Source organism: Coturnix japonica, chromosome 22 (assembly GCF_054131305.1).
Source record: "Coturnix japonica strain WE chromosome 22, WE-NBRP24, whole genome shotgun sequence".
NCBI lineage: Eukaryota > Metazoa > Chordata > Aves > Galliformes > Phasianidae > Coturnix > Coturnix japonica.
The window spans coordinates 4,263,299-4,279,288 of NC_140684.1; the positions used below are offsets into that span (position 1 = coordinate 4,263,299).

A 15,990-nucleotide genomic window follows, 5' to 3' on the forward strand; every position below is an offset into this window, starting at 1 on the left:
CAAAACATCTATTACTAAGAGGAAAGATGAGCAGCATGAACAACCCTTATCTTTCAAGTGCCCGTTCCTAAAATCCTTTCTAGCAGCTTTCTGAGATAGGATTCTGTGCAAGCATTTATATCACGGGAGACAGGCCTGATAAGTAGTTATGAGTGTGTATTAGAAACAGTTTTTCAAAAACCCATTTCACTGCTAACTGCCATAAATAACGTACCTCATATATTGCAGTCAGATCCCTAAAGAAGCTTTTTGCTCCATTTAGCAGAGCCTCGTTTTCAGGGCACACCACAACATAAGCAACATCTCTTTGAGATCCATAAGGTTCCAGCATCAGCCTCTCCCAGTACGGCAATGCAAACGGAGACAGCACCAGAAAATCATAATCGTATCCCAACAAAAACGTTGGGATTGGCAGTGGTTCTGGGGACTCATCAGTTCCTGGAAAAGCAAAATAGATTTTTCCAATATATTAAACTTATATATTAAAGCTTAAAAATTAACAACCTGCTTCTAGAAAACACGAGAAGAAGTGCTGGCACTCCCAGCATCTAAAAGGAAGTAACACTGATTATAAATGGAATAGTTCTCTTTCTAACAAACAAGAAGCATGGACTGCATGATCCGACCCTCTGAAAATAAGCACACAAAGAAGAAAACCAGCTAATTTTTCACATCTGAAATCTCCCAAGGCCTGAAGAAGTTACGCAGTTGTTTATTATGTTTACCACTATACAATCAGGAACAGATCCTCACTGTCTAGGAAGCCTTCCTCATAGAATCCAAGGAATCAGTGACCAAAAAAGAGAGTGAAAGAGATGTAAATAGTCTAAGTGGATACATGAAGGACCGCAGAAGGAAAACAGTTAAGAACACACATTTTCACATATCCCAAACGTGTAATTAGGGTGTTCTAAATATTTGAATAGCTCCAGAAGAGCTGCTGGTGAAAGGTCACTCTTTTCCATGTTGGCAAATGAAAATCTCACACATGTGAACGAAGTCAGAGTTTAAACCTTCAGGTGAGTGCACAGAATTGACTGCCTTATCTGTAAACACGCATCACATGTTGGCTATTCCAACAGTTTGTCATAGACACGGCACACTGAATGATCTCAGGTCTTGACTGTAACTCAAACTACTGATCAATAAGGCACACTATCAGCTATTTCATAGCTAATATTTAGCAATCGCTCTATTTTCAAAATTAAACCCATCTCTTGAATTCCAGTCCCTCACTTGGAAACATGTCAGACATACACAAGCAGTGCAATTGTCTATTTTAAAGTACACTTTAAGTTCATTTACTGTTCAAAAAAATATTTTCTGCTTCTGTAAAGAGAAGAATTCTCCCCAGTCTAATGGCTCTCATTAGTATAAAGAACGGTCCAGATGCTGTTCAGAATTCCAACAGGCTGGGCAGCATCCAGACAGTGAGGTTTGGTGGCTGGATCAAGCAAAGGTCAACAGACAGGAATCTACACAGCATTTTACCATAAGAGCCTCTGCCAGCCATTTTGTGGAACTGCTGCCACGTGAGAGGGCCTTGCACACCCCACGACCGGACCGTGCGCTTCTTCTGAATGGCGTCTTGAAGAACAGGCTGGAGTGAGAGCAGCATACGAAGGATGTCCTGGGAACACTGCATGCTCACATCCACCACTGAAAGGACAAAAAGAAGCTGTCAAGGCCTGCCACAACAATAGGGTAAAATACAGCCTATCACAGATCCTGAGACACCTTGATGTTAGACAACTTTCTTGTAAAATGCACATGCTGTTCATGCAGGTCAGCCAGGGGACAAGATAGAAGAAGTTTAGTACACAGATTTAGAGTTTTCTTCTTCCTCCCTCAGTTATTTAAGAATAACAAACTGTTTTTTGCCCATACAGTTCCTTCTCCTGAAAGCTTTGTTATCATAGTGTTTGTACTTCTTAGTCTAAGAATCACAAAACAAAATGAACTAACCACCCCATCAAGCTGTGCAAGTTAAAATCTATAGAACTTTCCCCTCCCAACAAGGAGGTTTAGGCAGACCAGCACCCAGTGCTCACTCCAGAGAAGTCAACAGAAGCTTCACATGTCGTCTCTTTCATCAGCTGTGCCATCTAACACACAAACTTTAAGAATAAAAGACTGACACAGAATTTGTTAGGGCCACAGTTTCACAATCCTCCTTTATAAAGCATCTTGACACCTTCACATCCTGAGCACCAAGGTCACATAACACCAAGTCTTCTTTCTCCTGGGTACCTGAAAGCATTGATTTATCCAGAAGCAGGGACTTAATAAACTTTAATGCCCCATCAATACACAGAAACCCATTTGTGCTTTGCTGTTCATCCTCTTTGCCCTCACCAACAACTATTAGCTGCAGCTAACTTCGCTGAGTTCCATGTTTTACTGTTCACCCAGCTATTGCTGCTACTTGAAGGATTGCTACTGAGAGGTGGATATGCAAATATCATAGGCAAGGGTGTTCCGTGAGACACTGCATTAGTAGACAAGGCATGAAAAGAGTCCAAGAGCCTCTGGTAGATCCAACGTACTTCAAAGCCACAAAGAAGCATTGTTTACCACACACACCATTTAACTACCACCCCCTCTTACAGGGGGCAGAAGCCAACTGAATCATACATCATTTCACTCTACCACAGTAGCCTTTCATGGTACAGTCCCCATCTGAACCACCTACACTTCCCAACATTCACTAATTCCACAGAACTTCTGTGGATACAGTCACCACAAGCTGCTTTAAAAGAACAAGCCTAAAGAATCATTGTTTCGAACACAGTTCAAACACGTAATGCTGTTCATAACATGTAAGCACACAGGTAGGAAAACTGTTTTTTAAGTATCCAATAAGCAACAAGTAAAACATACAAATAAAAATTCATAGGTGGACAATCGGTAAAGAAGTTGCTTTCAATATTTACCGTTTCTTTTTGACCAGTGGTGCAAGCAAGTAGTTTTCACAAGTGCTTCATCAACTTTCCCTCCTGACATATTGTCCATGAACTGGCGCCCATGTTCCAAGGCTAAGTAGCAGTCATTGCAACAATCCCTTTCTTCTACACGTACCAGGTTGCTAACTGCACCAACTTTGGGAATAGGATCTTGATCTGCTGCTCCAAATGGTGAGAACAAGTTGGTGCATTGATCTTGCAGCAACAGTATTAACTCATCAGGCAGTTTCTCCGGTTCTTTCAGTCCTGCACTGCCATGTTCAACAGAAGTAGCTCTGAGAGCTTCGAAGCGTTTTTCTGCTTCTTTGCCACACTCTGTGTTACGTCCTAAAATATCCAATTCATCTTCAAGAAACAGTCCAGAACTGTTGCCAAACTTCCTATTCATCACAGCACTGAAACCACAGGTACACCGATACTGGGCCTCTTGTGTTGGATCGGGAATGTAAACTCCAACATCAGCACCTTTGATGTTCATATTGCAAACGCATATGCAGCAGCTGTCAAAGTTACAGTCTTTGAAGAGATTCATTACAGACTCTGAGAGGATGAGATTCACGTACAGACTGTGTGCCTCTGGAATGGAAGGCACAGTTGCAGGTTCAACAGAATTAAGTGGTCTACACGTCGATGGCGTGGAAGCTGGTGAGTATAAATCAGAGTTCTCATATTTGACTGAACCCTGCGCACTTGCCGGTCCACCAGCTCCACGAGGAGTCCGAGGAGTCCTTGGTGTTCTGGGAGTTGGGAAACGAGGGGTAGAAGGAGAAGGGAGAATTCCAGCTCCACCATTACTGGGTGGTGCACTACCCGGGGGCATTCCAAACGGAGTATGAGTTTGTGGTGTGTATGCAGGGCCATACTCTTGATCCATAGTGCTTCCGTCACTGATAGGAGCCACAAGAAGAAAGAAATACTTTAAATTTCAAAGCCAAGAAGTCAAGTCAGTCTCAGATTGCTAAACAAGGACCTCCCTAATTAATATTTGCTTTTTTGAAGTAGTCTTTCACAATCTACAAAAAGATTTTCATTCCCTAAGGAGCTTCTAGAGTGTTTGTTCTAAATGACTTTGCAGAATTCCCATTGTCAGTGCTGTTAAAGAATCCTTCCCCTCCTCCCTTTCTCCCTTTCTTGTCTTTTTCTTTCCACAAAGCTTCCAGGAAACAAGTGTAGACAGTAAGAACTACGAGTTCTATGGATATACAGAGCCTAAAGGGCACCTCTTCCCTTTCATGTTTTATTTATACGCCGTGTTGACACACAACACTAAGAAAATATACTGGGTGTACCAACAGCAGATTCAGTTCGATCCATGGGGAAAACATCACCTGGAAGTGTTTAAATTCTTTTTCCCCCCTAAGTAGTTGAATAACTCCAAAGACCCGCAAGACCGATGAGACTTGGGAACGTACTGCTTATGAATAGCCTTAATAGAAGGAGCAATTACACATAAATCAGAATTCACACACTTTTTTTCCCAATAAACACACAGCCTCCTTGTTGCCTAATCTCTCTATAGAAGTTAATACTGTAGAAGAGAAGGAGGAATAAGTATTTTCTTCAAGTGCTGCCAACAAAACCATCACAACCAAATGCAGATTATAAGAATGCCTACTGCAGTGCTAGTGTTAGCAGGCAATGTCATACTGAGTATAGCTTTCAACCAGAGGAAATGTTGTTCTGGCCAAATACAGCTGAGATTATGGCCATTTAAGAAAATAACTTAAGAAACAGAAGAATAACCTATGAAGCCTTTGCAGTACCTACAAAACCACAGCAAAAAAAAAGAAGTCCCAAGTTTACATGCATCTTGATCATTACTTATTTAAACACTGGACTTCCACCAGTAAGCTTCCTCAAAAAGCCTTTAAATGAGACAACAAATAAGATGTACACACAGTTAAGAAGCTATTGGGAAGACCATCTCTTGCTGTGAGGTTTACGTGTAAAGTTTTTTTCAATCTCCTGTCAGTTGTCTGAACAAACTGCCTTGATAAATTTCTTGATAATTATAATAACTGCCTTGATAAATTTCTTGTTACATGCTTACAAAAGAATAAAACGGAGGAGTACTTTCTATGTTGTCAGTAACTCAAAGTCTCACAAAGATTAAAGATAATTCATACCCATCTTTGATAAATGGCATGGCAGGTCCTGGAGGAAGCAAATCCAGCTTCCCCACAGTCCAGCTCTGGCGATATATGCATTCTTCTGGCAGTTTGATGGGAGGGAGACACTGGCTGGGAAGCGTCTTCAGTGGTGCAAACATGGAACATCCCACTAAGGCTTGGCAGTTCTCAGGTTTATAAACATAGGAATAATCCTAGAAATTACATACGGTAAAGCATCAGCATGTGAATTAGATGATATCAGCAATTAAAACACTTCCTAAAAAGAAGGACTGAATAAAAGTTGAGATTTTCACATTTAACATTTGCACTCAGAAACGATATGGCAATATAAAAGAAGCCATGAATTCAAGTTACCAATATGCATCACTTAAATTTCCTGATGGCTAACCTGAGATTATGCTGTCTTGAAGTTTAAAATAGTTAAATAGTACATGTAGTTTTCTAGATGCATCTTACCTACCCCCTCAGTAGGACACAAATTACAGATTGCACATAATTTCCCACAGTTCTTACTCAGGATTAATTAATAGACTGGGCAGTACCCATAAGAAATATATCAGGGCTATCAACACTACCTACCTTTATTTCAGCAGGTTTGGGGCTGCAGAAACCCTCATCTACTTCAATCCTGAACTGAGCTCCCATACTGGAGCTATTCCCTTCAAGTACTGTTCCTCCAAGTGTAGTGTCCATACTGCCATATTCCTTATTATTCATGTTCATTGGAGAAAATCCCATGATGTGTTGTTCCAAAGAAGGTGGAGTTGGATACATTTTATGGAGATCTGCAGTGCCTAATTTCAGATTAGAAGTAGGCTTTAGAATGCGACAACATTTAGAGTTATTTCCTTTGTCTTAATATTTCAGTAGGGCAAAGGAAGCATATGCTTCCAAATTCCCACAGCATATTAGCAATTAAATGTTTAAAGCTAGTATTCTAATTAGAGAAGAAAATAAAGCTTACTTATGCATGACAGCGGATCTAAATTTCCTGCTTTTGCCTCTTTGCAGTTGGATTTGTCATCAGCACCATTCACTGTTCTTTTAGATCCAGGCTATGAAAAAAAGAAAAGTATTGCAATAAAATCACTACAGGGACAAACACGTTCATTTTTACCTCTAACAACAGATTTCACATGTAGTGGACACCCAAAACTGGGACTATAAGCAAAATAAAATAAGCCAGAAGCCTAACACTGGCACGTGGGGTTACACTTGTCTTTCCTTCACACTTGTATCTCAGAATGCTCCGCCATAAAATCACAGCGCTATTAACTCTCAGCCTGTTAGCAGACATTAAAAAACCAACTAAGTAAGGCTACCTACAATCTCATAGATAAAACATACAAGCTCCCAAAACCATGCTAATATTACTGATTTTACCACATGAATAGGAATAGAATAGAGAAACAATTGCTAGAACAAGAGGTACAGGGAAGAAGCAGCATTGAAATTAAAACAAGAGATATTTTACAATGTTTAGACAGCACTATAACCTACAGAAAATAAGAGTCTCCATGCTGAAAAGCAAATACACTTGCTTTATGCTTAATATAGTAATGACCTTTGATGGCTGTTAAGATCCTTCACACAGCTCCCATTCAAGCTGATGGGTATTTTGTTTGAATAAGGGAATATAGATTTATTAACTGAACAAAGTCCAACTCAAAAAAGACAACTATTACTAACAGTACTGAAACAGAACTGTAAAGATAATGAATTCAGAACCACTGGAGACTGCAGGAGAAACTGCACTAAGAAAATAACAACTGCAGTGAAGCAACTTATTCAGCAGAATGTCCATGTTTAAATCCTTCTTCTCTGTACTGTTTTTGTTACATTTCAGTATCACCCATATTGACAAGTTAAACAGTACCTAGGCCGCAGGAAAAGAGCATCAGGATTACTGCCAGATCTGTGAAACTATAACCAGACGTATGAATGCCAGAGGCATATATGGACTGCGCAGTAAAGATGCAAACAAGTTTTTGATCTTGTGGGCCAAAAATGATTGCATGCGTCAATCAGAACAGCGTATCTGCCATAAAGAACTCATATCACTTGCTTATTCACGTGCATTGCAACCTGTTCAAAACCAACTCATACACACTCCTTGCAGCCTCTTGTTTAGCAGCTGCCATTACTTTTGCACATCACTTACTGTTAGTTCATCCTCATCAGAATTGAAGAGATTGTCAAGGTCAGTGTAAGAGACCACCAAGTCTGTTTCATGGATCAGGCTAGTTGATGCAGTGCGAGCATGAGCAGCAATACGTTGGGCATCTATAAAGAGTAACAGATTGCAGAAATGCTGGTGATAAACAAAATGAAACCACATTCCAATAACTACTTTGACAGACAAATGTAAGATACTTGAGTGATCCTGAGAACATCAGTGACATCCCTACAACTTCATCACATTCAGATTTTATAGCCATCTTTTATTTGCAAGGCTCAACAAGTAAGGTGTGTTACTGAACGAACTAACCACAAGGAAAAAAAAACTCTTTACCTTGCTTGACAGAAGGACTAAACAAAGACATAGCATCCTCTCCTTCATGGGACAGAACTGTAACACCAGATGTACCGTCCTCAGCCTATTAAAGAAAGATGTAGAAAAGTTTGTTTAAAATCAGTTTGGGTGAAGGACACTTCATCTCCCTACGGGAATTCCTGCATGTAGCAGAAGGATCAGGTTCTCATTAGCCTTCTAGCTCAGTAAGGTGTAGCCTGGGGGTCTGCTTAGCAGTACTTGCTCAGGGAAAAGGAAGTCTGCAACACACTGCTATCAACACACAGAGGGAGAGTGAAGATAAGAACATAAATCGTAGCTTTTGTCTCAGGGATGAACACTTAAAATTTAAAAAGCAGGCTGTGAATTCATGCTACAACACCTCATTGAAAAAAGCACATTATATCAAACGCAATAAATTAACTATACTGGTAATTATCAATGAAACTCTCGATACCAGGAGAGCATATGATAAAGAAACAGTCCTAATAAACAAACTTATTTCATATGCAACCTCCCAACATAGTTGTATTTTCTCCCTTTTTGGAGGTGTAGGGAAGTAGATGGTCCTTCTGCTTTAAATACAGCCTCACCTCGTCAGTATTAGCTAAAATACAACTAAAAGTGTAATCCACTTCCCAGGCAAATATTCAGAGTTCACCTCAGCTACCCTCAATATTTCTACACATGGACAAAGCATTTGCCTTGGTTTTAGCCTCTTGCACAAGCACCTGCTAACACCCATTTCTAGTTAAGAGCATCTCTGTTGGGATTCAGCAGCGTTCTCCTAGCACAAGCCATCAGCCCCAGTGTGCCAGCACTGAGGGAATGCTGCTTACTTCCATTGGCTACTTCTGCTTGAATCCATGTCTTTAAATGTACTTCTAAACATATAAGAGAAGGATTAAAACTGTATTTAGTGAGTAAAGCAATTTTTCAATCCCTGGTTCGCATTCTCACTCCCTTACTCACCTTGTGTTTCTTCCCAGTTTCCCTCTCAATGTTCTGTCGATCTTTTTTGCTGTCAGGAAATAAGAACTCCACATCACCTTCAACGAAGGCATAGGGATCAATTTCAGGTTCCTGGTCAGCTTCCGACACTACTGCTGCTAGGTACTGGTTTTTACTCTGATACTGTTGCACCAGTTCATCCGAAACCTTTAAAGGCTTCCTACATTGCACCATTAATCTGCACAGATGAAAAAGGACAAAATATTATTTATCACTAAGGTGAGAATGATTTTGCTGTCATGCAGCCTTTTACAAAAGCAACTTAATATCTTTCCTTCCCCCTTTCTTCCCTTCCACTCCAGCTTCAAAAAAAAACTTTTTGGGAAAAAGACAAGATCATTAGTCATGTAATTCATCCTCCATACACACGTCAGATCCAGCACTGTGACTCATTCTGACCAGCTCTCCTCGAGCATTGTCAACCCAGATAAAGATTAGTAATTCATCCCAGGCTATAGCTGTCATTTATTATGAAGTACAAATGGATTAAACAGTCCATAGCCACTGAAAGAAACTCACCGGGTTAAGAAATAACTTATTGCCATTCCCCATTCGCACCTAAACAAACAGTCAGAAAGAAGCGGCTATCCAAAAATCCCGAGAAATAACTACACAAATGCTGCTACGTTTGGTGGTCATTTATATCACTCCTATAAATACCACTGGAAGGTCACAGCAAACCAATATCTAATTTACTAATGAGAAGATTTCTCACTGTCAGCGTTTTTCTTTTTGTCATACTTGGAGCCAAAAATGGAGTAGATAAGTACACAAATTAAGTTTTTGTTACATTTATTGGTTTCACCAACATAATGCTGCACAAGCAAAAAGAATTTGGCAAATATGAAGCTATGTTATGAATATTAGCTGCAGATATGCCTCTCTATTATCTACTTTACATATCACCGTGCACAAGGGGTACCATGGGATGAAGGCATTTTTTCAACAAGACAACCATTCCAGCAGTGCCACACAAACATGGCTGAAAATTTCTTCTTGCTCAGAGACCCTCCTAATGCCAGCCTAACACAGAACAGTAAGAAGCATTCACAGGGATTTCACACATGAAATCAAAAGGTATTTTCCAAGAATGAAGATTGCAGGTACTAGGAGTGCAAACAGGTTCCAGTCCATCTATTCTTTACTTGCTTAAGTCACTACAAAACAAGGTAAATGCTGTCCCAGAGGAAATTAATGCCCCTCACAGTGAGCAGGGCTTGGTTTTGACTGCCTAGATACTATTGGGAGGTCAGAATAAGGCTTACATTCCTCCCTTAGGAGACCAGAAAGCAAGAAAAGTGCTACAGAACAATTCAAACACGTAGACCTTGAAATGCTGTATAGAAAGATGCACAGTGATTTCTGACAAGCTTCCTCACTGCCTTGTACATCCCCATCAACTTCAGTAGTCTGCAAAAGGACACGATGGCAGCTCTCCTCTGTCAGGCCTTCCTAGAAATAAGCTTTCCAAAGAAACATCTCACAGCCAACAACATCAAATCCATCTCTGCTGGTCATGGCAACAGCCCCAGTAAAATCTTTAACACCACCACCACCCCCAGCCAACAGCACAATGAGCGTGGATTCGTGTCAAGATCCACTGGCATTTATGTCTGGAGTAGCATTCAGGGCTGAGCATTTCATCTTCTATAAATCCCACAGAAGGAAGAGATGGAAGACAGCTTTCTAGGAACAAGGAATTAAACACCGAGAAAAGTACACAGCAAAAGTGAGCAGCAGCTTCCAGTATTTTCTGATAAGCAGAAAGGAAATTAATGGTAAAATACTCCAGGAGAAAATACAGACACACAGGTAATAAATCATTAAATCAAACTACAGACCATGCAAGGAAAGATCATTTCTTGAATAGAAAATGGTAAATACTGAAGTTAAGCACGTCCTCAGCTGGCTGGAATAAATTCAGGAGTGAAAAATGCTAAAATCCTATAAATTCACAACTTGAAAAAGCCGTAAAAAAAACCAACTTAGCTCATGTAAACTCTTAACAGTTAGAAGATACGGCTTAGAACATGTGTATGACAACAGACCAACAGCTACAGCAAACCTATCTCTTCTCACAGCTTTCCAATGCAGCAAATGCGACACAACTGCTCTCTGTAGCTTTCCACTGCCAGCAGTGAACCAGAAAAACCACACCAATTTTCTGCTTTGCAAGGAGCTGCTTCAGCTCCATCACAAATTAAAGCACACCGTGTCCTGGGGGGTGGAAGGGAACTCAATTTGGTATCGGTCTCGCTGAGATTCTCCTTTCACCTCAACAGCACTATTCTGGATCTAAATAATCCACAGCAATCCTGTTGGCAGAGGCAGTTCTTGGTGCGCTCACAATGATTTCTTTTTGGCCCCAGATCAAACCCCTAAACTAAAGTTTGTCACCTCTGCACCCACGGCTGCATCCTGTTAAGTTTACACAGCTATTCGCAGCCCTATCAGCACCTGTTGCTTCCCATTACCACCCTTATCCTGCAGCATTCCCACTTCAAGCTACATGTCCTCACGGGGAAGTGAAGTAAGAGGGATGACAGGAAGAATTTCTTAAGCAGTTTGACAGCAAAGGAGACAACACAGAACCAAGAGGCTTGGGGGGGGGGTTCTGTTAAGCTGGGTTTTTTTTGTTGGCTCGTTTGTTTTTAATTGTTATTGGTGCTGGTTGTTTTAGGGTTGTTATTTTGCTTTAACTGGAGAAAAAAACAACACATTGATTCATTCTGCAGCAAAACAAAACTCACACAGCTCCCCCTGCTTTGATGGAATCAATACAAGTTTTAACACTAAAAACACCATTCTTGTTTTTCCTCAATTGCCTCTAAGCTTCACAGTTTATCAACACTCAGACAATAAACCACCGTAATATCAGCTTGAGTGAAAACACAAAGAATTCCAAGATCCCAGACATATTTCCTGTAGCTTCAAGGCTGTGGTTTTAAGACTCTCAATTTAAACATGCTTCATTTAATGAATGGGGGTTTCCCATATGATCTGAGGCCCAAAACATTAAGAGCAGACAAACACTGGTCATTTGTTCCATTTGAATGATAACCTCAAGCCCTTCAGCCTGCTGAGCTACAAACCCAAGTCACAGCAAGAACATCAGTTTATATGTTACGTACTCCTGAGAAATTTTGGTATTAGAAAGTAGTTGTCATCCATATTAGAGTTAACGTCTTCCAGGAAAGCAGATTAGCTTCTTCACTGTTCTCAGTCATTTAAATAACCAGCTTTCAAAATTAAAGAATAAAGACAAGAGCAGAACTGTTTGGGACCGTGGGTCCCAAATGGGCATAATTTGGCTACAGATTAATCTTTGAGTAGAACAATAATATTCATTATCATCTGCTAATTCAGAGTTCTAACAAAGAAAAGCTGGAAAGTTTTACTACGTATTTGACTGTGCTTCGTGCCCGCATCTCACAAGTATTATATTCTTATGGACGGACAGCACTGAAAACAAGGCTCACTTGGCAACTACTAATGAGAGCAACATTATGCTTTACTGTCAAGCTTCTTTATTAGGAGAAACTACTGCCTTTGGCCTTTCACTTTCCTCACTTTCTCGCATTATTACTGTAACTTCAAGTACTACTTACTCTGTAACTGATGTTATGTTCTCCTGTCCAGCAGGTATTACTGGATCATCTCTCAACTTATCATTTGGAAGCTGAGGTGGTAAGAAGTCCATATCCTTTTTCTTTGGAACTTTGTAATACTTCCAAGTAGTATCAGCTTCATCTTCCTCCAAATTCACTGCAGTACCAATATACATTGTAGGCTCTATAACTTCAGGAAACTGAGCTGGAAAAGGCTGGGACAAGCCATCGAGTCTGTCTTCCATTGTTTTGGTGGGAACCAAGGGATCTGGCGTTGGCATCTGGTAGAAATGTTGACTCTGAGGAGTAGAAGGAGCTTTAGTTACCCCTTCATCAACTACATCACACGGGTGAGGACTAAGTGGTGGTGGCTGAGGTGAATTTGCCATTTCAGCATTATGCATTTCAGCATTATGCATCTGAGGAGTCTTTGCTAGATTAGTTCGGATATTTGAAAATCTCACTTGACTGTCTGGTGCAGTCATCACAAGCCTCTGACTTGCTGAATCTGCCTCCATGGCAACATCATCACTGATAGATACACGATGATGAAAAGGAGTCAAAGGGCGTTTCTGTGGCTTATCCCCTTTGTCTTGCTTCTCATTTGTCTTGTGCTTTGGAGCTGCTTGCTGTTGCTGGCCCACAGGTGGTGCCTGCCCCTGTTGACCTGAATTCCTTGGTTTGAGATTTTTGTGCCTGTAGAATTAACATAGGGGAAAAGACTTCACGTTAATCTTTCAAATATGCCTATTGTGGCTTTTTCACTAGGTAAGAATTTGCTTCCAGGTCATTAAATGGGTGATTAGAGAAGTCTGAAACAGATACTATTTTGAAATGAAGCTGCCTCTGACCATAACTTCATTTGAATGACTGGAGTATCACTATAATATCTCAGAATACCAACCTAAATAAAATGGGAAATGCTGTCCTATGAGCCCAACACACACACAACCCTCAAAGGCAGTTATAAAATATCATATTCCTTTAACAGAAATAGATAGTTATATGAGCAAAATGTTGATTTTAACTTCCACCAACACTGCTGAATCAATAGAAAAGCTAAGAATTAACAAGTGACTTCTTGGATTCAAGCACCAGTGCAAACCAGTTGTGTTGTGCAAACCTCTGTGTTTAGGAGTTCAATGTCAAGCTGTCGGTTCCACAAAAGCTACCAAATATTTTGCACCTTTTGTAGCCATTTACCCCAAGAAAGTTTTCATGCCTCCACTGCACTAATATAGTTGTTTCTTCCCACCCCCCCCCCCAGGCCCCACTTTAAATGCACTTGATTTTGATTGAGATTAAACATTTCAACTTCCAGTTCAAGAGACCAACTTTCAGGGTGATATATCAGAATGGGTGATACAAAATAACAAAGCCCAGAATAAAACAGGCAGGCTTATGCTACTGAACTCTATGAACATCCTTAGGGCCTGGGTATTCTATGCCACTCTGCTATTAGGAGAGTTACAAAATATACAGCTCACACTGAAACCAGAAAGCTAAAACATATTTCAATAAAGGAGAAAAATGCATTTCTTTCAGCACTCTACACCCTCCAGACATTAATTCTGAATATTCTAATACACAATTTGCAATGTTTTGAGCCTTTGCAACACTTCTGTCACCTAAGGACCAACATTCTACAAGAGTGAAACTTCGTTAAAATGAAGTGTGAGTCTGCTGAGTACCATACCTTGAACAATTGCAATTTGTCCTTTGTGTGGCTTCAACAAAATCCCAGGATGCTACCTTGTCAGCTGTCTCTTCGTCACACAAGCCATTTGATGTAGCCGAATATTTCCGCCTATGATTCAGTATGGGAGAGTTATTTGAGATCAGCACATATTCTTATCTTCTGTCAGGCCTCAAGAACAGTTTTGTGACACAGGATGCAGCAAAGAAATTATAAATAACCATTTTATGAACGCATTAAACTTAAGAGATAAGCAATCCACTAGTTAGGAACCAATTAACTTTAAAATGTGCTTTAACAAGAAGAAAAACCACCTCCTACTAGCAATCATAACATATTTACCAGAGCTACTTTCTACAGTGCACACAAGATAACATATTTCCTTCTGTATCACAAAGGGAGAGTACATACTTGTTCTGTGTTCTGTTCATATTGCATTCTTGCCAAACTCTGTCCACCACCTGATTAGCCAGCTTTCTAGGTATTTTGCCACCATGATGGCTAGTACTGTCAGAGATAAATCCATCAGAAACTGAAGAAAACTTCACCCATTTCTGGGCAGAGTGAGCGTCAACTGAAAAGCAGTACAAAGGAAAGAGTTTTAGGCAATGAAGTGATAAAACTCACAACCACTGTTAGTTGAATTCAACCAACACTGGAACATCAGGGAAATAAGCATCTTCTTCAATTATAGGTGACCAAAACAGACAGAAAATTTAAGTATAGCAGGAAAAAAAAGAAAAAGACAAAACCCAAACCCACAACCCCCCACCACAAACTGCTCACACATCCCTCTTCCGAAAAAGAAAAACAAAACAAGAAACCAACAATGCTATTTGTAAAGCTGTCTGAAACAACTAAGTTGACATAAAGCAGATTTCTATATTCACTGCTCACACACAGCCTATTGGAATCTCAACTACAAAGAAATGTCCAAGGACTGTGAAAAGGCTGAATACTAGCTTACCAATTTCTGAGCTACACAGCAGTGCTTATAAAGCTGGTCCAAATTGTTTAGACACACACCACACAGAGGAGGAAAGTACTGGACTACAGCATCAGGTACAAAAGCTCGATCTAAAGAAGCAGCCATCAGAATGTCCACAAGAAGCCAGTTGCATTGTACCTGTTTGAACTTCCTCGGGGGATGTCGGAGGAGTCAAAGTTACTGAGGACATGGCAGGATCTCGTGTGGAAGCAGGCACTTGGTGGACACCCAAGCAAGTAGTTGAACAGTGAGACGTCCCAACGGTACTAGGAGCAGGGATGTCTGTTTGGGGAACTAGAACGAAGCACGCTGGATACACCATTCGCACACCAGCTAATAAGGAAAACAAAAAGCAGGCCTATTTTACAGTTGTTCACCAACAACTTACATTGAAGACAGCCAACAGAAGGATCACCTCACCAGCTGCACTTACATTTACCTACCTCGCACAAGTAAGTCTGCTAGCATTACTTTATGCTTTGATTTATTTTATGTGGAAGATTTAGGTGAGTGAATCAAAAAGGGGGTTTTTGTGTAGCTGGAGGCAACTTTGTCATATGCATACAACTATGTGTTTATCTTTTTATTTATAAAGAAAACCCAAGAAAACATTTTTAAGTATAATATGAAACTGCCAAGATTCCTATCCCCATCAACATAACAGTCTGCAACTACCACTGTGATACAAGTTCGTAGTACTTATTACAGAGACATTAGTTGGCAAATCAAAGGTCAGTAGCCCACCACAGACAAACAAACTACTGTGTCCCAGGAGCTCACACTTTAGGAACAGTGACAGATAAATGCAGTGCTTGAGTACATTAAGTTCTTTAGGATTGTGGTTTTGAAGAAATCCCTGAAAGGAATGTCTGTTCTGTTTGAATTTGCAGAGATTCTGAAACAGCACAACATGCTTTTGAAGCATCTCAGATGCCAAGAGTGATAGTCCAGTGATTTGTTTGTTTTGGGAGGAGGTTTTGTTTTGTTTATAATATAAAAATCAACAGTTTCACTTCTAAGGGTGCCAGCTAAAACACCTCATCTACTAGGTCTGCAGAACCCAGTTAAAGTAGCCATTCA

The 15,990-nt window shown here is 40.3% G+C and overlaps 1 protein-coding gene across 1 annotated transcript in view; it reads right to left on the minus strand.

Annotated features, from left to right (window-relative positions):
* MED13 (mediator complex subunit 13) overlaps nt 1-15,990 on the minus strand; it is a 48,959-nt gene that overhangs the window by 8,184 nt on the left and 24,785 nt on the right. Inside the window, exons 6-18 of the mRNA XM_015880605.3 lie at nt 15,049-15,243; nt 14,334-14,496; nt 13,923-14,033; nt 12,227-12,922; nt 8,580-8,796; nt 7,608-7,692; nt 7,257-7,378; nt 6,060-6,150; nt 5,675-5,889; nt 5,090-5,286; nt 2,934-3,850; nt 1,492-1,659; nt 215-438 (exon numbers count right to left, since the gene is read on the minus strand). Coding sequence (XP_015736091.2) covers nt 215-438; nt 1,492-1,659; nt 2,934-3,850; nt 5,090-5,286; nt 5,675-5,889; nt 6,060-6,150; nt 7,257-7,378; nt 7,608-7,692; nt 8,580-8,796; nt 12,227-12,922; nt 13,923-14,033; nt 14,334-14,496; nt 15,049-15,243 — 3,401 coding nt within the window. The remainder of the gene's footprint in view (nt 1-214; nt 439-1,491; nt 1,660-2,933; nt 3,851-5,089; nt 5,287-5,674; nt 5,890-6,059; nt 6,151-7,256; nt 7,379-7,607; nt 7,693-8,579; nt 8,797-12,226; nt 12,923-13,922; nt 14,034-14,333; nt 14,497-15,048; nt 15,244-15,990) is intronic.